Source organism: Tachyglossus aculeatus, chromosome 2 (genome assembly GCF_015852505.1).
Source record: "Tachyglossus aculeatus isolate mTacAcu1 chromosome 2, mTacAcu1.pri, whole genome shotgun sequence".
NCBI classification, from domain to species: domain Eukaryota; kingdom Metazoa; phylum Chordata; class Mammalia; order Monotremata; family Tachyglossidae; genus Tachyglossus; species Tachyglossus aculeatus.
The window spans coordinates 54992513-55016129 of NC_052067.1; the positions used below are offsets into that span (position 1 = coordinate 54992513).

Here is a 23617-nt window from a genome sequence, read left to right on the forward strand (position 1 = left end):
AACCCACGACCTCTGACTCCTAAACCCCGGCTCTTTCCACTAGGCCACGCTGCTCCTGTCCCTACTGCAGCTGCTGCAGTTATTGCTGCTATCACCACTATGACTGCTGCTATTATTCCGTAGGTTGTAAGCTCATTGGGGGCAGGGGATTTGTCTAGTTTATTGTTATACCGTACTCTCGCAAGCTCTTAGCATAGTGCTCTGCCCGCAGTAAGCGCTCAATAAATACGATCGAACGAATCCAATCCCCACAGATAGACCATAGGGTGCATAGGGAAACAAAGATGAGTGGAAAATTGCAAGCCCGGGGAATTTAGAGCGAAAAACCTGCAGGTTTGGGTTCTGGGACGTGACCCGAGGACATTCTTTGGCCTGTGTTGGGGGTGTGATAATGACTCAGTAATATTCGAAGGGTCATTAATAGGTAATCTCTCAACAACTGAGTGGCTGGTTTAAGGTTGGCCTGGTGACCTTCTGTGGCTCAATTAAAGGGCTTTACCCCTGTTAACTTGTTTTCCAGAAAAACAACCAGTGCAGCCCTCCCTCCCCGTCCCCCAGAAGGGTCACCGGTGGTCACTAGAGTTCAAGGGGGTGAAAGATTATTTTGACTCGGTTCCATTCCGCCGGCATCACGCCTGAACAGAGGCTTGACGGCCAATGATCCGATTTCAATTAAATGTAAACGGGACAAGTATTCTTTGACTCGGGGTTGAGTGCGGATCAGGCTGGGGGAGAGCAATGAGCTTATTTAGTTCTCGCCGGTTTCCTGCCCACCGCTGATATGCCCTCCTTAGACGACCTCCTGGAGCACGTCGGCGAGTTCGACCGCTTCCAGAAACAAGCCTTCTTCTTCCTGTGCCTGCTGTCGGCGGCCTTCACCCCGATCTACGTGGGGATCGTGTTCCTGGGGTTCACCCCGGAGCACCGCTGCCTGAGCCCGGGCCTGCCGGAGCTGAGCGGCCGCTGCGGCTGGAGCCGGGAAGAGGAGCTGAATCGCACGGTGCCCGGGCTGGAGGGCGCCGGGGGGGCCTTCGCCCGCCAGTGCCGCCGGTTCGACGTGGACTGGAACCAGTCGTCTCTCAGCTGCGATGACCCGCTGGCCCTCTGGGCCGGGAACCGGAGCGCCATCCCTCTGGCCCCCTGCCGCGATGGCTGGATCTACGACACAGAGGGGTCCTCCATTGTCACTGAGGTGAGTCAATCAATCCATCAGTCCATCAATCGTATTTATTGAGCGCTTTCCGTGTGCGGAGCACTGTACTAAGTGCTTGGGAAGTGGAAGGAGGACGTCCGGACGGGGAGGAGGGGAAGCGGGGAGGCTCGGCTTTGGCTCTGAGAGAAGGCCACGGTCACCCGCCCAATCCTATCTTGGTGGTACTTGTTATTATGTACCAAGCACTGTTCTACCCACCGAGGTAGATCCAGGTTAATCAGGTCGGACACAGCCCCCGTCCCACGTTTTACAGGTGAGGAAACTGAGGCCCAGAGAAGTGACTCGCCCAAGGTCACACAGCAGACGTGTAGCGGAGCTGGTCCCCCTTACTACCAGCCCCATGCTCTATCCACCAAGCCACGCTGCTTTTCCCTGGACTGAGTGCTTGGGAGAGGACAGTGTAACAACAAACAGTCTAGAACGGGCTCAAAATGGGGTGCCCTGTTTGCCATTGATGTGCCACCTGAGGAAGTGCCTTCCTATTGGCTCCGATTCATTCAGTCGTTATTTATTGACCGCTTCTTTCATTCATTCAATCGTATTTATTGAGCGCTGTGTGCAGAGCACTGTACTAAGCGCTTGGGAAGGACAAGTTGGCGACATATAAAGACGGTCCCTACCCAACAGCGGGCTCCCAGTCTAGAAGGGGGAGACAGACAACAAAACAAAGCATGTGGACAGCTGTCAAGTCGTCAGAATAAACAGAATTAAAGCTAAATCCACATCATTAACAAAATAAATAGAATAGAGACCCCCCCACCCAGCCCGGGTCCCTCGTGGGGGTGATCCTTGCTGCTTTCTCAGATACTTTGGCTCAGCCCTGTATTGTTATTTTCCTCCAGCCCTGATTTCCCTTCTGGCCTCATTTGTTATCATCATCAATCGTATTTATTGAGCGCTTACTATGTGCAGAGCACTATCGCTACGACTCAGATTGAAGGGGGCTCCAAGGATGGTACAGTTTGAGGACACTCCCCCAGGACTGGATTCTTCATTCATTCACTCAATCGCATTTATTGAGCGCTTACTGTGTGCAGAGCACTGTACTAAGCGCTTGGAAAGTCCAATTGGGCAACAGAGACAATCCCTACCCGACAACGGGCTCGCAGTCTAGAAGGGGGAGACAGACAACGAAACAAAACAAGTAGACAGGCGTCAATAGCATCAAAATAAATAGAATTGCAGATCATATTAACGTTTACTGCAGAATCATCATTACCATGATCCCATGAGGCATGAAATCAGGCTTTAGCAAAATGACTTATTTTATTATGATACCATGCCAATTACTTGGCGCAGAATGGCAGAGCACTGTACTGAGCGCTTGGGAAGTACACGTTGGCAACGTATATCAATCAATAGTATATACTGAGCACTTACTCTGTGCACAGCACTGCACTAAGTGCTTGGGGGAGCACAGTAGTTGGCAACGTTTCGACCCTTGAGAGCTTCCAATCTAGCGGGGGAGAAAGTTTCTAGAATGAATTACAGGTAGTAAAATACCTAAGTGCTGCAGGGGGATGAGAAAAATCAGGGAAGCCTTCCCGGACGAGTTGTGATTTTAGTTGGGCTTTGAAAATGAGGAGAGTAATGGCCTGGTTATTATGTCGTACCCTCCCAAGCACTTTGCACAGTGCTTGGCACACAGTAAGCACTCAGTAAATACAGTTGAATGAATTGAACGGGTCAGTGGTGAGAGACGAGTGACCATGTTGGCGTTGGAGAGTGGAGCGAGCGGGCCGGGTTGCAGTGGAAGAGGAGCAAGGGTAAGGAGTGGAGGGCCAACTGATTATTTAAAAAATCCACACCTTCTCCTGGACTAAGCCCTCATTTCGTTTTCTCCCACTCCCTTCTGGGTCACCCCTGTACTCGGACCCTTTATTCATCCCTCTCTCATAATAATAATAATAATAATAATAATGATAATAATAATAATAATAATGCATTTATTAAGCACTTACTATGTGCACAGCACCGTTTTAAGCGCTGGGGAGGTTACAAGGTGATCAGGGTGTCCCGAGGGGGGCACACAGTTTTAATCGAATCCCGGCTCCACCACATGTCCGCTGTGTGACCTTGGGCAAGTCATTTAACTTCTCAGAGTCTCAGTTACCTCATCTGTAAAATGGGGAGGAAGCCTGTGAGCCCCACGTGGGACACCCCTGTATCCCCCAGCGCTTAGAACAGTGCTTTGCACATAGTAAGCACTTAACAAACGCCATTATTGTCATTATATTTATTATTATTAATCCCCATTTTACAGATGAGGGAACTGAGGCCCAGAGAAGTGAAGTGACTTACCTAAAGTCACACAGCTGACAAGGGGCAGAGCCGGGATTTGAACCCCATGCCCTCTGACTCCAAAGCCACTGAACCACGCTGCTTCTTCGCAGCACTTAGGAAAATATCCTTGATTTATTTATATTAATGCCTGACACCCCCTCTTGTCGTGGGGAGGGCACGTGTCTACCAGCTCCGTGGTATCGTGCTCTCCCAAGCACTTAGTACAGTGCATTGTACACAGTGAGCGCTCAGTAAATTCCATTAATTGACAGATTTTTGCACTGGCAGAGCTCTGCCTCTATATGGGAGTGAGTCAAGGCCCTCACTGTAGCCAGGGTCCTTTGTTTTCAAGACTGAAATCTGGCTCCTCCACACTGAAATCAATCAATTTATTGAGCGCTTACTGTGTGCAGAGCACTGTACTAAGCGCTTGGGAAGTACAAGTTGGCAACATATAGAGATGGTCCCAACAGTGGGCTCACAGTCTAGAAGGAATCACCTCAGAGACCCCCAACTTTTAGTGCCGGCCCTTAGAGAAGCAGCGTGGCTCAGTGGAAAGAGCCCGGGCTTTGGAGTCCTAGGTCATGCGTTCAAATCCTGGCTCTGCCAAGTGTCAGCTGTGTGACTTTGGGCAAGTCACTTCATTCATTCATTCATTCATTCATTCAATTGTATTTATTTAGCGTTTACTGTGTGCAGAGCACTGTACTAAGCGCTTGGGAAGTACAAGTTGGCAACATATAGAGACGGTCCCTACCCAACAGTGGGCTCACAGTCTAGAAGGGGGAGACAGAGAACAAAACCAAACGTATTAACTTCACTTCTCTGGGCCTCAGTTCCCTCATCTGGAAAATGGGGAGGAAGACTGTGAGCCCCCCGTGGGACAACCTGATCACCTTGTAACCTCCCCAGCACTTAGAACGGTGCTTTGCACATAGTAAGTGCTTAATAAATGCCATTATTATTATTGCTTGACACCCACCCCAGAAACTCAGACTGCAAATGATGTCCCCAGCGCTTAGAACAGTGCTTTGGACATAGTAAGTGCTTAATAAATGCCATTATTATTATTGCTTGACACCCACCCCAGAAACTCAGACTGCAAATGATGGACAGGGAATCGGCCCGAGCTACTCACTCCTGTTGCAGCAATGTTTAACACGGTCAGGCCTTGGACATTGGAACTTATTCTGAGTGAGAGGGATGTGCTGAATGACACGCTGGCTTTTTATTTGAACGATTGTCTTTGGCAACATCCGGAGAATTCCTGTTGTGTCACCACTCTGACAGGGCTGCCCGTCACCAAGCTCTCCCCTTAAAATCTCTTCAACCCCGACACCAGGAGTGGCCGTTCACCGATCCCACAGTGATGGGAAGCAGCGTGGTGTGCAGGAAAGAGCGCAGGACCGAGAGTCAGCGGTCGTGGGTTCTAATCCCGGCTCTGCCACTTGTCTGCCGTGTGATCTTAGGCAAGTCGCTTCACTCCTCCGGGCCTCAGTTTCCTCATCAGTTCTCCCTCCTACTTAGACTGTGAGCCCATGTTGAGAAGCATCGTGGCTTAGTGGCAACAGTCTGGGCTTGAGAGTCAGAGGACAAGGGTTCTAATCCCGGCTCCGCTTTTATAAGCGCTTAAAAACTAACAAACCACTAAGCAATTTAGATATTAGCCCACATACCTATGGGCTACCAGGTTTTTATAGAATTTTTTTAAGCTATTATTAGGTGTCAAGCAGTGTTCTGAGCACTGGGGTAGATACAGGGTAATCAGGTTGTCCCACGCGGGGCTCCCAGTCTTAATCCCCATTTTACAGATGAGGTCACTGAGGCATAGAGGAAAGGAAGTGACTTCCTCCAAGTCACACAGCAGACAAGTGGCAGAGTCAGGATTAGAACTCAGGTCCTTCTTACTCCCAGGCCTGTGCTCCAACCCTTAGGCCGTACTGCCTCGGGTCTGAAAGATGCTCCCTTCATCATCATCATCATCAGTCATATTTTTTGAGCGCTTACTGTGTGCAGAGTACTGTACTAAGCGCTTGGGAAGTACAAGTTGGCAACATATAGAGACAATCCCTACCCAACAGTGGGCTCACAGTCTAAAAGAGTGGGCTCACAACAGATGATTACACTCCCTGCCTTCAAAACCTTACTGAAGGAAGCAGCGTGGCTCAGTGGAAAGAGCCTGGGCTTTGGAGTCAGAGGTCATGGGTTCAAATCCCGGCTCCACCAATTGTCAGCTGTGCGACTTTGGGCAAGTCACTACACTTCTCTGTGCCTCGGTTACCTCATCTGTAAAAATGGGGATTAAGACTGTGAGCCCCCCGTGGGACAACCTGATCACCTTGTAACCTCCCCAGCGCTTAGAACAGTGCTTTGCACGTAGCAAGCGCTTAATAAATGTCATTATTATTATTATTATCTCCTCCAAGAGGCCTTCCCTAAGCCCTCCCTTTTCCTTTTCTCCCTCTCCCTTCTATGTCTCCCTGACTTGCTCCTTTTATGCATCCCCTCTCCCAGCCCCACAGCACTTATGTGCAGATCTGTAATTTATTTATATTAATGTCTGTCTCCCCTTCTAGTCTGTAAGTTTGTTGTGGGCTGGGAATGTGATTGTTTATTATATTGTACTCTCCCATGCACTTAGTATGGTGCTCTGCACACAGTAAGAACTCAAAAAATGTGATTGAATGAATGGATTACACTGTGTGCAGTGTAATGCAAATGCCATGCACACCACTTATATTTTAATAATAATGATGGCATTTATTAAGCGCTTACTAGGCGCAAAGCGCTGCTCTAAGCGCTGGGGAGGTTACAAGGTGATCAGGTTGTCCCCCGTGGGGCTCACAGTCTTCATCCCCATTTTACAGATGAGGTAACTGAGGCCCAGAGAAGTGAAGTGACTTGCCCAAAGTCACCCAGCTGACAATTGGCGGAGCCGGGATTTGAACCCATGACCTCTGACTCCAAAGTCCGTGCTCTTTCCACTGAGTCACGCTGCTTAGTGGTATTGATGTATTTACTGTGTGTACTAAATGCTGGAGTAGATGCAAGTTAACGAAGGTGAATACCATCCCTGTCCCACTTGGGGATGCAGTCTAAGTAGGAGGAAGAACAGGTTTTGAATCCCCATTTTGCAGTTGAGGAAACTGAGGTACAGAGGATAATAATAGTAATAATAATGATGGCATTTATTAATAATAATAATAATGGCATTTATTAAGCGCTTACTATGTGCAAAGCACTGTTCTAAGCACTGGGGAGGTTACAAGATGATCAGGTTGTGCCCTGTGGGGCTCACAGTCTTCATCCCCATTTTACAGATGAGGGAACTGAGGCCCGGAGAGGCTTCATGGTAGCGCTCCTGAAGTAGGCGTTGACTTTCCGTAGCACTGTTCTGGGAAGCGGGGATTCACTCAAGATCTCTCACAGCCCTGTCCGGGTTAAACATTTCTCTCAACCAGGTTAAACATTTGGAGACCTTTTTCCATCCAAGGGGTTGAGAACCTTTTTGTTTTTTGTTTTTTCCTCCTGATGCAGCTGAATCTGGGCCCACATATTTCTCCAGGACTGGCTGAACCTCAACCAGGCTGTGTCATCCTGAGGGAAAATGGGCCAGAAAGCTCATCCCTTCTGCACCTTCCCCTCACACCCTGTCCTGGACTGAGATCGGACTCTCTTACGGAGGTCCATGTGATAGACTCCCTGCCCACCCACCTACCTGTCACCAGCCCATAATGATGATGGCGTTTGTTAAGCGCTTGCTATGTGCCAAGCACCATTCGAAGCGCTGGGGGGGATACAAGGTAATCACGTTGTCCCACATGGGGCTCACAGTCTTCATCCCCATTTTCCAGATGAGGGAACTGAGGCATAGGGAAGGGAAGTGGCTTGCCCAAAGTCACACCATAAGACCTGCATTCATTCAGTCGTCTTTATTGAGCACTTACCGTGCGCAGGGCACTGTACTGAGCGCTCGGGAGGGTACAATAAAAACAATAAACACATTCCCTGGGTATCAGAATCCTACTTGCACCCACCGCTATGAGCCGGGGGCTAGACAGGACGAGTTGAGACGCATTTAAAAATAAGAATCTCGATTTCTTTTATCTGGTCCCACTCACACAAGCCAAAGGAAAAATCAAGGCATGGTTGAAGCAGAAACTGAGGGCCCAACCAGATAATCTAATATACCAAAATAATTCATTTCAGCACGGTAGCGCTCACCTAGTTCATCCAATACGTTAGCACTTTATATTATCACACATGAATACAATGAGTTCACCCACCCAGGGCTTCACCAAGGGGCAGGCCACATAGACACCTGAGTCAAAGCGGGGTCTACTTAGATACAAATGACGACCATCCAGGTGACCCCATTTCCTAACGGTGCCGTTGCAAAGTGGGCAGGGGAGGGGAGAGTTTTGGAAGAACTGACGAAAGTCTCGCCCTGTTACATAAGACTGTTCTTCGGGGCGGATCGATATAGGGGCATCTGACCAAACCCGGTAGTTTTCCACTTGGGGGGTAGCCACTTGGCCGTGCCTTGGTCTCTTCATTAGCCTAGAGATCAAGCCACCTCTTTATCTCACCCACAAGGTCAGCGGCTGACGACCCAAAGGGGTCTGCCCACCTTGAGCAGCTCTCCTCCGCTCGACAGCAGCTGCTGCGGGCAGAAGGCCAAGGGTCCGATAACGGGGAAGGCCTGTGGTGACGGTGGTGTGCCCGCCTTGAGCAAATGGCGGCTTGGCCAAACAAGATGGCACACCCCAAATCAGTTCCCTTCTTATGAAGAGTCTCCCGGGCTTCAGTATGGTTCTTAACCCTCTTTTCCTCCCTGCTCAATCAATAATAATTAATCAGTCAGTGGTATTTATTGAACGCTTACTACGGTACAGAGCACTGTACTAAGTTTGGGAAAGGAAAATACAACAGAGTTGGTAGACATGTTCCCAGCCCCAATGAGCTTACAGTCTAGAGGGCGATTTTAATAATGATGATAACATAATTAGAATATGAATATAATTTTGTGCGTGGCCCTGGCATTCGTAACTACCACAATACATTATTGTGGTATTTGTTAAGCACCCACTATATGCCCAGTTTCGTCCTAATCACCGTGGTAGATGCAGTGTAAACCAATGAGGCACATTCTCTGCCCCTCTTGAGGCTCACAGGTATCTCATCTCCATTTTTACAGATGAGGATACTGAGGCACAGAGAAGTGAAGTGACTTGCCTAAGGTCACACGGCAGACAAGTGAGGGAGCCGGGATTAGAATCCAGATCTTTTGATTTTCAGGCCTATGACTCTTTCTATTTGGACACGACAGAATCAATCAATCAATCAGTCGTATTTATTGAGCGCTTACTGTGTGCAGAGCACTGTACTAAGCGCTTGGGAAGTACAAGTTTTGCTCAAGTAGTTCTTGGTGTGAAAGCAATTATTCATTCATTCATTCCATCGTATTTATTGAGCGCTTACTGTGTGCAGAGCACTGTACTAAGTGCTTGGAAAGTACAGTTTGGCGACAGATAGAGACAATCCCTACCCAACAATGGGCTCACAGTCAAAGGAGGGTTCTAGGTGCTAGTCGCGAGGATTGTGTCATTTTCTTCGATAAACTCCTCTAGAGTGTTAGCTCACCGTGGGCAGGGAGTGTGTCTGCCGATTCTGCTGTATTGCACTCTCCCAAGTGCTCAGTACATTGTTCTGCACACAATAAAAGGAGAAGCAGCATGGCCTACTGGATAGAGCACGGACTTGAGAAAGGACCTGGGTTCTAATCCCAGCTCTGCCACTTTTCTGCTGTGTGGCCTTAGGCAAGTCACTTCCCTTCTCTGGGCTTCAGTTGCCTCATCCGTAAAATGGGGATTAATAATGTAACCACCTTGTTGGACTGGGACTGTGTATAACCTGGTTAGCTTGTAGCTACCCCAGCACTTAATACAGTACCTGGCACAAAGTACGTGCTTTAACAAATACCAAAAAAATAAAACACCGTTCGTTGATTGAACTGGGATCTTTGCTTTGCTTTTCTGACCTAAATACCAGTTTAAAAATCCTTGAACTGATATGTTCCCCGCTTCTCTCTCTCCGTTCTCTCTCAGAGTTAATTATTGCTACGTTCTGGACTCTGCCCTTAGTTCACTGCAGTTGTACATTGTACACATGGCTCACTAGGATGGGGACAAGGCTTGTCAGCAAAATTTACTTCAGTTGTTTCGTTTCCATTTGTACCAATCCCCTGCCGCGTGTTTTTCTGTCTAGGCCTGGTTGATGTTTTCTACTTTTGGGACAGTTTCCCATTAAGAGAAGCCTGGATGCCAACTTGACCCTGCTGACGAGGGCCAGAGATGTTGCCAGAGTCCTTCTCCTCTGACAGCTGATCTCTGATCCCTGTCAGTGCTGAACCTCTCCTTGCTCCCCCGTCCAATCCCGACCAACCCCACGGTCGAGGTTGGCAGCTGCCCTTCCTTTTCTAATGGTGGTATTTGCTATGCGCTTCCTTTGTGCCAGGTACTGTAGTAAGCGTTGGGGTGGAGACGACGGTTAGATGAATGCAGTAACATGCCTCAGGACCGGAGAAATTCCCAGAGAGAGAACTGAAATCCAGGAGGTCTCCTAGGAGGAGTAAAGAGGCTTACAAAATTAAGCAATGTGGCCTAGTACAGGCTTAGGAGTCAGATGACCTGGACTCTAATCATGTCTCTGCCAAATGTCTGCTCTGTGACTTTGGGCAGGCCATTTAATTGCTCTGGGGCTCAGTTGCCTCATCTGTAAAATAGGGATTAAATCCTCCTCCCTCTGAGTTAGACTGTGAGCCCTATGTGGGGCAGGGACTGCATCCAACCTGGGAAGAATGTATCAACCCCAGTGCTTAGAACAGTGCTTAACCTTTAGTAAGTGCTTAGTAAATATCATTAAAAAAGCCTCAAACATGAAGTGCAAACTCTTTCAGGAGGATCCTTTAGTCTGTAAATTGGTTGTGGGCAGAGAACTCTCTACCAACTCGGTTATATTGTACTCTCCCTAGTGCTTAGTACAGTGCCCTGCACATAGTAAGCGCTTAATAAATATGATTATTATTATTGCTAATATTTGTGGCATTTTTTAAGTGCTTACTCTGTGCCAGGCACTGTACTAAATACTGGGATAGATGGAAGGTAATTGTATTGGACACAGTCCCTGTCCCACAAAAGGCTCACAGTTTCAATTGTCATTTTCCAGGTAACTGAGGCAGAGAGAAGTTAAATAACTTGCCCAGGTCACCCAGCAGACAAGTGGCAGAGAAAGTATTAGAAACCAGGTCCTTCTGACTCCCCGGTGGTGCTTTATCCACTAAGCCACGCTGCTTCTGATTGATTGATTGACTGATTATTGTCTAGCCAGTTTTAAGGGGGCTTCAGGGAAGGGTTGGAGGGGATCTTGGTTAGTTGTGGGTTTTCCTTCGATGTCTCCTAACTAACCATGTGTATTTCTTCAGTTCAACCTGGTGTGTGATAATTCCTGGAAACTAGACGTGTTTCAATCCTGCGTGAACATGGGCTTCTTGATTGGCTCTCTGAGCATCGGTTACATCGCCGACAGGTAGGGAAAAGCTGTTTCTGGTCAGTGGCTAATGGAAAGGCAATTCATCAGTCACAGTTACTAAGTTTCTTACTGTTCCAAGTGGTTGAGGGGGTACAATATAACAGTAAACAGACGCATTCGCTGCCCACAACAATCTTAAAATCTACTGCAGGGAAGAACAAAGGGAGCAAGCCAGGGCAACGCAGAAGGGAATGGGAGAAGAGGAAAGAGGGGGCTTAGTCAGGGAATGTCTTCTGGAAGAGCTGTGCCTTCCACAAGGCTTTGAAGTGGTTGTAGTAATTGTCAGATTTGTGGAGGGAAGGCATTGCAGGACGTGGGCGAGGGGCCAGTGGTGAGATAGGTGAGAACGAGGCACGTTGAGAAGGTTAGCCTTAATTAAAGGAGTGAAGTGGGTGGGCTGGGTTGTAGTAAGAGAGTAGCGAGGTGAGGTAAGCGGGGGCAAGGTGACTGAGTGTTTTAAAGCCAAAGGTGAGGAGTTTTTGTTTGATGTGGAGGTGGATAGATAACCACTGGAGTTTTTGGAGGAGTGAGGCAGGAGGCTGGGAGGTCAGTAAGAAGGCCAAAACAGTAATCCAGGCAGGATAGGATGAGTGATTGTGCTAATGTGGTAGCATTTTGGATGGAGAGGAAAGGGTGGATTTTAGAGATGTTGTGAAGGTGGGACCGGCAGGATTTAGTGATGGATTGACTATGTGGGTTGAATGAGAGAGAGAAGTCAAGCATAATGCCAAGGTTATGGGCTTGTGAGACAGGAAGGATGGTGGTGCCAACTACAGTGAAGGGAAAGTCAAGGGGAGGGCAGGGTTTGGGTGGGAATTTCAGGAGTTCTGTTTTGGATATGTTAAGCTTGAGGTGACGAGAGACTGTCCAAGTAGAGACGTCTTCAAAAGGAAATGTGAGGCTGCAGAGAGGGAGAGAGATCAGAGCTGGAGATGTTAGATTTGGGTATCATCTGCATTGAGGTGGTCGTTGAAGCCATGGGAGTGAATGAGTTCTCCAAGGGAGTGGATGTAGATGGAGAATAGAAGGGAACCAGAACTGAACCTTCTGGTTCAGCTATTCCTGGGCGAAAGGCTCAGGTGTTAATGTGCACAAACACCTTGACCATTTTTTTATCGTATTTGTTGAGTGCTTACTTGGTGCCAGGCACTGTACTAAACACTGGGGTAGATACGAGTTAATCAGGTTGGACACAGTCCATGTTCCACATGGGGCTCACAGTCTTCATCCCCATTTTACAGATGAGGGAACGGAGACACAGAGAAGTGAAGTGACTTGCCCAAAGTCACCCAGCAGCCAAGTGACAGAGTCAGGATTAGCACCCAAGTCCTTCTGACTCCCAGTCCTCTGCTCTATCCACCACTGTACTCTGTGGAGACCAATTAATCAATCAAGCAAGCAAGCAGTAATATCTGGGTGCTTACTCTGGGCAGAACCTTGTACTAAACACTTGGGAGAGGACAGTAGATAATAAAAGCCTACAATCTAGCAGATAATCTTGGTATTTGTTAAGCATCTACTAATTTCCAAGAACTGTGGTAATAATAATAATAATGATGGTATTTGTTAAGTGCTTACTATGTCCAAAGCACTGTTCTAAGCTCTGGGGTAGATACAAGGTTATCAGGTTGTCCCACACGGGGCTTGCAGTCTTCGTCCCCATTTTACAGGTGAGGGAACTGAGGCACAGAGAAGTTAAGTGACTTGCCCAAAGTTACACAGCTGGCAAGTGGCAGAGGCAGGATTCAAACCCATGACCTCTGACTCCAAAGCCCGTGCTCTTTCCACTAAGCCACGCTGCATCTCTGGTAGGTCCTCTAGTAGATACAGGATAATCAAATCAGACTAATCTGATTAGAATCCTGTCCCACAAGGGGCTCACAGTCTAAAGGGGAGGGAGAACAGGTATTAAATCCCCATTTTGTAGCCCAGAGAAGTTAAGAGAGTTGCCCAGGGTCAAACAGTGGGCAAGTGGCAGAGCCAGGATTAGTCTCATGACTCCCTGGCATGTGATCTTTCCTTAAGGCCACCCTGCCTTCTCAAAAGGATGAAATCCACTCGAAATGATTGACTTCTTTTGACTTGGGCTCCACATTCTGTTGGGAGGCTGGCCCCCAAATCAACCCCTAGGCTGTAAGCAATGTGTCTGTTTATTGTGTTATTGTAGTTTCCTAATACAGTGCTCTGCACACACGAAGCCCTCAATTATTATTCTCAAGTTGGTGTGACTGAAAGCAAGTGGGAGGAAATTGAGGGGGCCTTCCCATTCTGTTGGGGAGCTGGGAAACTGATGCCTCAGCAGTGTCCTCTTGGCTGGGTCATCACAACACTATGTTAGGAAGTATTTGGACAGTGGTAACAGCCACTGGAAAACGTTTAGTACGTATTTACTATTCCTTTTATTTTGTTAATGATTATAGCTATATGCACAAGCTATTTCTTTCCCTTGTACGCATTTCCTGTTCTATTTATTTTGTTAATGATGTGCATATAGCTTTAATTCTATTTGTTCTGACGATTTTGACGCCTGCCTCCGTGTTTTGTTTTGTTGTCCGTCTCTCCCTTCTAGACTGTGAGCCCGTTGTTGGGTAGGGACCGCCTCTATATGTTGCCGACTTGGACTTCCCAAGCGCTTAGTACAGTGCTCTGCACACAGTAAGCGCTCAATAAATACGATTGAATGAATGAATGAATGAATGAATAAATTCGAACCACTGACCTTTGACAAGCCCCTGACCGCGGCCTGCCTTTTTTCTCTCCCTGCCTTTGTTTCCCCCGTAGGTTCGGCCGCAAGATGTGCCTCTTGGTCACCATCTTCATCAATTCCGTCTCCGGGGTGCTCATGGCCTTCTCGCCCAACTATCCGTCCGTGCTGATCTTTCGCTTACTCCAGGGAATGGTCAGCAAAGGGAGCTGGACTTGTGGCTACATCCTGAGTAATGAATGCCCCTTCCAGTGGTTAAATAAGCAGTCAGCCTGACCCTCCTCCTTAAAATGCGAGTCCCATGCGGGATAGGGATTGGGTCCGATCTGCTTCACTTGAATCTGCCCCAGCGCTTGGTACAGTTTTTGACAAGTAATAAGTGCTTAACAAATATTATTATCATTATCTTGCCCAAGGTGAATTGGGACGGTTATTCATCCAATGGTATTTACTGAGCTCTTACTGTGTGCAAAGCACCGTACTAAGTGCTTGGGAGAGCGCACTGTAACAATAAACACGATCCCGGTCCAGATAGAGACTTAGGAGAAAGTAGAGCAGCGTTGCTCGGTGGAAAGAGCACGGATTTGGGAGTCAGAGGTCATGGGTTCAAATCCCAGCTCTGCCAATTGTCAGCTGTGGGACTGTGGGCACGTCACTTAACTTCTCTGTGCCTCAGTTGCCTCATCTGTAAAATGGGGATTAAGACTGTGAGCCCCACGTGGGACAACCTGATCACCTTATATCCTCCCCAGCGCTTAGAACAGTGCTTTGCCATCATTATTATTATTGTTATTAGAGCTAAGGTACCTTTTCCCTAGAGTGGGGAAAATGACAGAAATTCAGGCATTCAACAGGTTTTTCCCTTTTCATGAATATTTGGGAGAAATAGTTCATTCTTTTGGAACTAGCTGTTGCATAGTAATAATCATAATAATTGTGGCATTTATTAAGCACTTGACTAGGAGCCAAGCACTGTATTATGCGCTGGGGTAGATATGAGTGAATAGGGTTGGACACAGACCCTGTCCCACATAGGGCTCACAGTCCCGTGTGGGAATAGGATTAGGAGGGAGAACAGGGATTGGATCCCTATTTTAACAGAAGAGGGAAATCGGGAACAGCGAAGTTAAGCGACTTGCTTGGTGAGTTCCCACTGCAGGAAAGTGGGAAGGCTAAGATTAGAACCCAGGTCTTGCTCTTTCCACTAGGCTGATGCCTTTATTATATATATACATATATTATATATATATATAATGATAGTTGTTAAGTGCTTACTAAGTGTCAAGCACTATTCTAAGCGCCGGGGTAGCTACTAGCTAATCACGTTGGACACAGTCCCTGTCCCACATGAGGCTCACAGTCTAAGTATGTCTTGACAGACACTCAGAGCAGGTAAGTTGTAATCCACCTGGGAAAGTTACAGGTCCTGGAGCTCTGGAGCTTCTCTAACCGGGGTTTCTCCCGCTGGCTGACTTGGCTGTGTCCTTTCTTGGGGACATTCCCAGCCTTTGCTTCAGTCAGTCTGTTTCATATCCGACAGACATTGGCTCTCCCCCCGTTCAAAGCCTTATTGAAGGCACATCTCCTCCAGAGACCTTCCCTGATTAAGCCCCCCCTTTCCCCTTCTGCCACCCCCTTCTGCATCGCCCTGACTCTCTCCCTTTACTCATCCCCGCTCCCAGCCCCACAGTACTTATGTATATATCTGTTATTTATTTCTATTAATGTCCAGCTCCACAGCACTTTTGTACATATCTGTAATTTCATGCCCTGACTCTTTCCCTTTACTCATCCCCACTCCCAGCCCCACAGTACTTATGTATATATCTGTTATTTATTTCTATTAATGTCCAGCTCCACAGCACTTTTGTACGTATCTGTAATTTCTTGCCCTGACTCTCTCCCTTTACTCATCCCCACTCCCAGCCCCACAGTACGTATGTATATATCTGTTATTTATTTCTGTTAATGTCCAGCTCCACAGCACTTTTGTACGTATCTGTAATTTCTTGCCCTGACTCTCTCCCTTTACTCATCCCCACTCCCAGCCCCACAGTACGTATGTATATATCTGTTATTTATTTATTTCTATTAATGTCCAGCTCCACAGCACTTTTGTACATATCTGTAATTTCTTGCCCTGACTCTCCCTTTTACTCATCCCCGCTCCCAGCCCCACAGTACTTATGTATATATCTGTTATTTATTTGTTTCTATTAATGTCCAGCTCCACAGCACTTTTGTACATATCTGTAATTTCTTGCCCTGACTCTCTCCCTTTACTCATCCCCACTCCCAGCCCCACAGTACGTATGTATATATCGATAATTTATTTATTTCGATTAATGTCCAGCTCCACAGCACTTTTGTACATATCTGTAATTTCTTGCCCTGACTCTCTCCCTTTACTCATCCCCGCTCCCAGCCCCACAGTACGTATGTATATATCGATAATTTATTTATTTTGATTAATGTCCAGCCCCACAGAGCTTTTGTACATATCTGTAACTTCTTTATATTAACGTCTGTCTCCCCCTCTAGCCCGTAAACTCATTGTGGGCAGGGAATGCGTCTGTTTATTGTTCTGTTGTCCTCTCCTCAGCACTTAGTACAGTGCTCTGCCCTCAGTCAGCACTCAGTAAAGACGAATGACTGACTTGTCACCAAGATTGTGAGTTTGAACTACAGGACAACGATGGCTATTTTGCACCAAGTGAACTTCACCTGTGGGCATAGCGTTGTAGCAGGAATTAAAGAGATTAATGTGGTAATCCTAATTGGCCACATGGAGTTCGCAGAATCAGTCAATCTTGACCCTCAGAGCAGGGTTGCCAACTTGTACTTCCCAAGCGCTTAGTACAGTGCTCTGCACACAGTAAGCGCTCAATAAGTACGATTGACTGAATGAATGAAAGGGAGAGAGTAACCCACCTGGGAAAGTTACAAATCCTGTAGCCTCTCTGACCAAGGGGTCCTCGCGTTGCCCCTTCTTGAGGACATCCTCTGGCCTCTGCTTCAGTCACAGAGTTTGTTGGCTTGAGCTACCGGAGAACCGTGGCCATTTTGTACCAGATGGCCTTCGCCATTGGCCTGGTGGTCCTTTCCGGAGTGGCCTACGCAGTTCCTCACTGGAGGTGGCTGCAGTTTGCCGTCACCCTGCCGAGCTTCCTCTTCTTGCTCTACTACTGGTGAGTACCCACCCTTCTGGCATTCAGGGGGGGCTGTCTTTACTCAAACCGCCTGGTGGGCAGCAGGAATGAGGGGGTCTTATCTTCCTCCGGACAGGGAGGCTGCCTGTTATAGTGAGACCCTGGTCATCAAAGTGGGTTTGAGTGAGGGTCCAGCACACTGAAAGGTTCTGCCTCGGGTGGAATTCATCTAATAGCTCCGCCTGGCCTGTGTTGTGTGCAGGGGAAGCAGCGTGGCTCAGTGGAAAGAGCCCAGGCTTGGGAGTCCGAGGTCACGGGTTCTAATTCCGGCTCCGCCACTTGTCAGCTGTGTGACTTTGGGCAAGTCTGTGCCTCAGTTACCTCGTCTGTAAAATGGTGATTAAGACTGTGAGCCCCAAATGGGACAACCTTGTATCCCCCCCACCTCTCAGAACAGTGCTTGGCAATCAATCAGTCATATTTATTGAGCACTTACTGTGTGCAGAGCACTGTGCTAAGCGCTTGGGAAGTACAAGTTGGCAACACATAGAGACGGTCCCTGCCCAACAGTGGGCTCACAGTCTAACAGGGGGAGACAGAGAACAAAACCAAACGTACTAACAAAATAAAATAAATAGAATAGATATGTACAAGTAAAATAAATAAATAAATAGAGTAATAAATATGTACAAACATATATACATATATACAGGTACATAGTAAGCGCTTAACAAATGCCATCATCATGGTTATTATTATTATTCATTCAATTCAATCGTTTTTACTAAGCACTTTTTGTGTGCAGAGCACGGTACTAAGCACTTGGGAAAGAACAATGCAGCAGTAGTCAGCGTTGATGTGCCAAACTGAGTGGGCACCCAAAGAGTAGCTCCCACTCAAGGCCCCCCTTAAATCCGGATTTCACGCAATTGTGCAACCCCAAATGATATTGATGATGATAATAATAATAATAATAAACTCCTCTCTAGACTGTAAGCTCCTTGTGGACAGGGAAAGTGTCTAACTCTGTTAATGGCATGGCCTAGTGGATAGACCACGGCCCTGGGAGTCAGAAGGACCTAGGTTCTAATCCTCGCTCTGCTACTTGACTGCTGTATAACCTGGGGCAAATCACTTAACTTTTCTGTGCCTCAGTTCCTTCATCCATAAAATGGGAATTAATGCTGGGAGTCCCATGCAGGACTAGACTCTGAGCCCGTTGTTGGGTGGGGATTGGCTCTATTTGTTGCCCAATTGTACTTTCCAAGAGCTTAGTACAGTGCTCTGCACACAGTAAGCGCTCAGTAAATATGATTGAATGAATGACATGAATTAACTTCTATTTACCCCAGTACTTAATACAGTGCCTGGCCTATAGTATATAATATACAATTATTATTATTATTATATAGAAAATGCTTAACAAATGCCATATAAAAAAAAAAACCCACTGAAGCAACAAACCCCCGCTAAACCAGAGGGGGAATAATAATCATAATGATGGCGTTTGTTAAACGTTTACTATGTGCAAAGCACTGTTCTATGCGCTGGGGAGGATACAAAGTGATCAGGTTGTCCCACGGGGGGCTCACAGTCTTCATCCCCATTTTACAGATGAGTTAACTGAGGCACAGAGAAGTGAAGTGACTTGCCCAAAGTCACACAGCTGACAGTTGGCAGAGTCGGGATTTGAACCCATGACCTCTGACTCCAAAGCCCGGGCTCTTTCCACTGAGCCACACTGGGTAGACTTGGGCCATTCTTAATAATCATAATCATAGTTCATAATTATGGTATCTGCTAGGCGCTGGGGTAGATACAAAGGAATCAGTTCGTCCCATGGGGGTCTAATAGTCTTAATCCCCATTTTACAGATGAGGCACAGGGAAGCTAAGGGACTTGCCCAAGGTCACACAGCGGACTAGTGGAGGAGATGGGATTAGAACCCATGTCTTCTGACTCCCAAGCACTGCTGTTGCCACTAGGACTTCCAGTCCTGGAAATACAAACCTCCAAATCCCAGTAACTTCATTCCCTTCCTTGGATAAGCATCATCATGGAGGAAATGAGATGGTCAAGTGAAAACTTAACTGGTTTCATTCAAATGAGCCAGAAGGCTTTATGCAATCATACAATGGGGACAGGGAAAGTCTTTTTCCCTGGATAGAGTGGCGGTTTTTGCTCTGTAACACAACCAGTTGAATCCGGTTTCGATCATCCAGGTTGTCTTTGGACACGGTCCTGTTGGTTTTTTATTCATACCCTTAATGGAGAAGCAGCGTGGCCCAGTGGAAAGAGCCTGGGCTTTGGAGTCCGCGGTCATGGGTTCAAACCCTGCCTCTGCCAATCATCAGCTGTGTGACTTTGGGCAAGTCACTTCACTTCTCTATGCCTCAGTTCCCTCATCTGTAAAATGGGGATGAAGACTGTGACCCTCCCATGGGACAACCTGATCACCTTGTAACTTCCCCAGCGCTTAGAACAGTGCTTTGCGCATAGTAAGCGCTTGACAAATGCCAACATTATTATTATTATTTACCCCTCCTTCAGCTCCAGGGCGCTTAGGTATGTATCCATAATTTCTTCATTAAATATAATAATAACAATGGTATTTGTTAAGCGCTTACTATGTTCCAAGCACTGTTCTAAGCGCTGGGGTAGATACAAGGTTATTAAGTTGTCCCACGTGGGGCTCACAGTCCATATTCCCATTTTACAGATGAGGTAACTGAGGCACAGAGAAGTGAAGTGACTTGCCCAAAGTCACACAGCTGACAAGAGGCGGAGCCGGGATCAGAACCCACGACCTCTGCCTCCCAAGACCGGGCTCTTTCCGTTAAGCCACACTGCTTCTCATTAATATTGATGCCTGTCCCCGCCTCTAGACTGACAGCTCCTTGTGGATGGGGAACATGTCTACCAAGTCTATAATAATGTACTCTCCTAAGCGCTCAGTACAGTACTCTGCACACATTAAGCCCTCAGTGAATACCACTGATGGATTGATTATTGAGTTAATGATGCTGGAGGGGGAGAGGAGAAGGAGCCACAAGTCAATCTTTCTGTCGGATCAGGGTCCAAATTTAGGGAGATCTGGAAATTCAGATCCCCTAGATTTCCATGTCTGAAAGCCATTAACTCTTTGATCAGAGGTTATTGCTTGTTCCCGAAGGTGCCTGCCAGAGTCTCCCCGCTGGCTGCTCTCCCAAAAGAGAAACGAAGAAGCGATCGAGATCGTGGATCACATTGCCCAGAGGAATGGAAAACGGCTGCCGGACAGCATGAAGGTATGGAGAAGGAATGTGGCCACTGCTTTCGGTTAAACCTCCTGCCCTCGTTGACCACCATCTTGGGTAGATAATAATAATAATAATAATTGTGGTATTTGTTAAGCGCTTACTATGTACCAAGCACTGTTCTAAGCGCTGGGGTAGATACGAGGTAATCAGGTCGGACCCAATCCCTGTCCCACATGCGGCTCGAAGTCTTAATCCCCGTTTTACAGATGAGGGAACTGAAGCCCAGTGAAATGACCTGCCTGAGGTCACGTAGCAGACACACGGCCGAGTTGGGATTAGAACCCACATCCTCAGGCCCCTGCTCTTTCCACTAGGCCACGTAAATCAGCGGGGGCTCACACTCTTACGTAGGAAGGAAAACAGGTATTCCCGTTTACTGTTGAAGAAACTGAGGCACAGAGAAGTTAAGCGACTTGCCCAAGTTCACACCGAGTGCAATTGGCTAAACTGGGAGTCAGGTCCTTCTGACTCCTGAGCCCAGGCTCTCTCCACAAAGCCACCCTTTTCCAGAGGCATTCCTTGGTGTCCTCTTCCCTGCATGGAAACACATCAGCCAGGAGCTGTTTCGTGAGGCAACAAGCAGGGATGGGGGTAGGGTGCCCTTCTTTTTCCGGAGGATTGAAGCGTTGAAACCCCCAAAATGGAAATGCTTTTTGATTTTGGTTCTAGATCCCGTCTGGAACTTCAGGAGATGGCTCTCCTTTAGGAAGATGAGCCCCTGTCTGATTTGCAACTGTGAGGGTTTCAGCCTGTGATGATCCCAACGGGCCCCTCTTTCTGTCTCCCTGAGGCAGAGGCCCAAGGAGGACATGGGACCAAATGTTTACTGTGCACGGGGGTTTTACCAGGACTGTAACTCAAAAGGATAATTCATTCAATCAACACTGGAATCAAAATATATTTATTCACATTAACATCCATCTCCCCCTCTAGACTGTACGTTTGTTGTAGACAGGGAATATGTGTGTATATTGTTGTACTGTACTCTGAGCGCTTAGCACTGTGTTTTGCACACAGTAATCTTAATTAGTCTTAACCGCGTGGCTCAATGGAAAGAGCGTGGGCTTTGGAGTCAGAGGTCGTGGGTTCAAATCCCGGCTCCGCCAATTGTCAGCTGTGTGACTTTGGGCAAGTTGCTTCACTTCTCTGGGCCTCAGTTGCCTCATCTGTACAATGAGGATGAAGACTGTGAGCCCCCCATGGGACAACCTGATCACCTTGTAACCTCCCCAGTGCTTAGAACAGTGCTTTGCACATAGTAAGTGCTTAATAAATGCCATTTTTAGAGAAGCAGCGTGGCTCAGTGGAAAGAGCCCGGGCTTTGGAGTCAGAGGTCGTGGGTTCAAATCCCGGCTCTGCCAATTGTCAGCTGTGTGACTTTGGGCAAGTCGCCTCACTTCTCTGGGCCTCAGTTGCCTCATCTGTACAATGAGGATTAAGACTGTGAGCCCCCCGTGGGACAACCTGGTCACCTTGTATGCCCCCAGCGCTTAGAACAGTGCTTTGCACATAGTAAGTGCTTAATAAATGCCATTTTTAGAGAAGCAGCATGGCTCAGTGGAAAGAGCCCGGGCTTTGGAGTCAGAGGTCATGGGTTCGAATCCCAGCTCCGCCACATGTCTGCTGTGTGACCTTGGGCCAGTCACTTAACTTCTCTGAGCCTCAGTTCCCTCATCTGCCAAATGGGGATGAAGACTGTGAGCCCCCCGTGGGACAACCCGATCACCTTGTATCCTCCCAGCGCTTAGAACAGTGCTTTGCACATAGTAAGCGCTTAATAAAATGCCATTATTAGTATTATTATTATTGATCTCTCAATAAATGATTGAATGAATAGGAAAATTTGAATATGAAGATGGTTGCTTACCCATCTTCAGAGCTCCTCTGGGTTTCCTGTAGGTCTTCACCTCTGTGCTGCAACCAAGCAGTCAATCGTATTAATTGACCGCTTACTATTTGCAGAGCACTGTACTAAACACTTGGGAGGGCACTTGGTAGACAAAGTCCCTGCCACAGGGAGCTTACCTTCAACAGCCCAATATGGAAGACCACTACCAGCCTTACCCACACACTTTATTTCCTGACACTAACCTTCCCACTGTGCCTCAATCTCTATCTCATCTCCGACCTCTTGGCTTCCTCTGGTGTGGAGCTCCCTTCCCCTTCCTAGCTGACAGACCCAACTCTCCTCTCCTTCAAAGCCCTACTAAAAATCACATCTCCTTCAAAAGACCTTCACTAACTAAGCCCTCACTTCCCTGTCTTAAGCGCTTTAATATTCACCCCTTCCTCAGCCCCACAGCACTTTTGTACATATCCTTAATTCATATAATGTCAGTCTCCCCCCTCTAGATTGTAAGCTGCTTGTGGACAGGGATTGTCTTACACTTATTTGTACTGCACACTCCCAAGTGCTTAGTACAGTGCTCTGAACACAGTGAGCCCTCAATAAATACCACTGATGGACTGAAGACTGAATTGAAATTTTCATATTCATTCCATCATTTATTGAGAGATGACTGTGTGCAAAACACAGTACTAAGCGCTCAGAGTACAGTATAACAATATACACACACATTCCCTGCTTACAACAAACGTACAGTCTAGAGGGGGAGATGGATGTTAATATGAATAAATATAGTTTGATTTCAATGTTGATTGATTGAATTGTCCCCATATCCTTTTGAGTTACAGCCCTGGTAAAAACCCAGTGTAGATGGAGGAAGCAGAAATCTGATGTGATGTCCAAGCTGACACTCCCCTCAGGAGTTTTAGTAGTCCTCATAGGGCAGGTTAACTTTACAAAATAAAAAATGAAGTGACCCTTCCTGGTTGCTGACTCCCTCCCTCCAGACTATAAACTCACCGTGGGCAGGGAGCATTTCTGTCAACTCTGTTATACTGTACTCTCCCAAGCGCTTAGTACAGTACTCCACACCCAGAAAGTGCTCAAAAAATGGGATTGATTGAGTAATAAGCGCAGACCATTTTCTTTCCTAGACTCTTTCCTTTGAAGAGGACAGTTTTGAAAAACGGAACCCATCCTTTGTGGATCTGTTCAGCACCCCGCAGATGAGGAAACACACTTTAATTCTGATGTACAACTGGTAAGGGAAGATTCCCAATAAGGTTTGTTGCAGGCGCTAAATTCCCGACCTGGGGTGAAATCGTTGGTTGTTTTGTGGAATTGAACTATTGCTTACTTTGAGTGTTTTATCTTCCGTGTGGAACGTCATTCATGGTGAACTGGCAGAAATAATTGGTCTGTACCCAAGTGAACCCGGCCCTGGTTCCGTCTTTCTTCTCCTCCTCTTCCTCTTCCTTTTTTCTTCTTCCTCCTCCCTTTTGTCATCTTCCCGCTCCTCCTCATCCTTCTTTT

General features: G+C 47.2%; 1 protein-coding gene across 2 annotated transcripts in view; it reads left to right on the plus strand.

Annotated features, from left to right (window-relative positions):
• The first annotated feature begins 552 nt into the window (after positions 1–552).
• LOC119949230 (solute carrier family 22 member 1-like) overlaps positions 553–23617 on the plus strand; it is a 38362-nt gene continuing 15297 nt past the window's right edge. The window contains exons 1-6 of one of the 2 annotated variants that reach the window (XM_038770823.1): positions 558–1192; positions 10980–11083; positions 13868–14022; positions 16810–16978; positions 20112–20226; positions 23239–23345. In XM_038770823.1, coding sequence (XP_038626751.1) covers positions 782–1192; positions 10980–11083; positions 13868–14022; positions 16810–16978; positions 20112–20226; positions 23239–23345 — 1061 coding nt within the window. In that variant the 5' untranslated portion in view covers positions 558–781. Of the gene's footprint in view, positions 1193–10979; positions 11084–13867; positions 14023–16809; positions 16979–20111; positions 20227–23238; positions 23346–23617 lie in introns of both variants that reach the window. The other variant, XM_038770832.1, reaches the window with a different exon arrangement.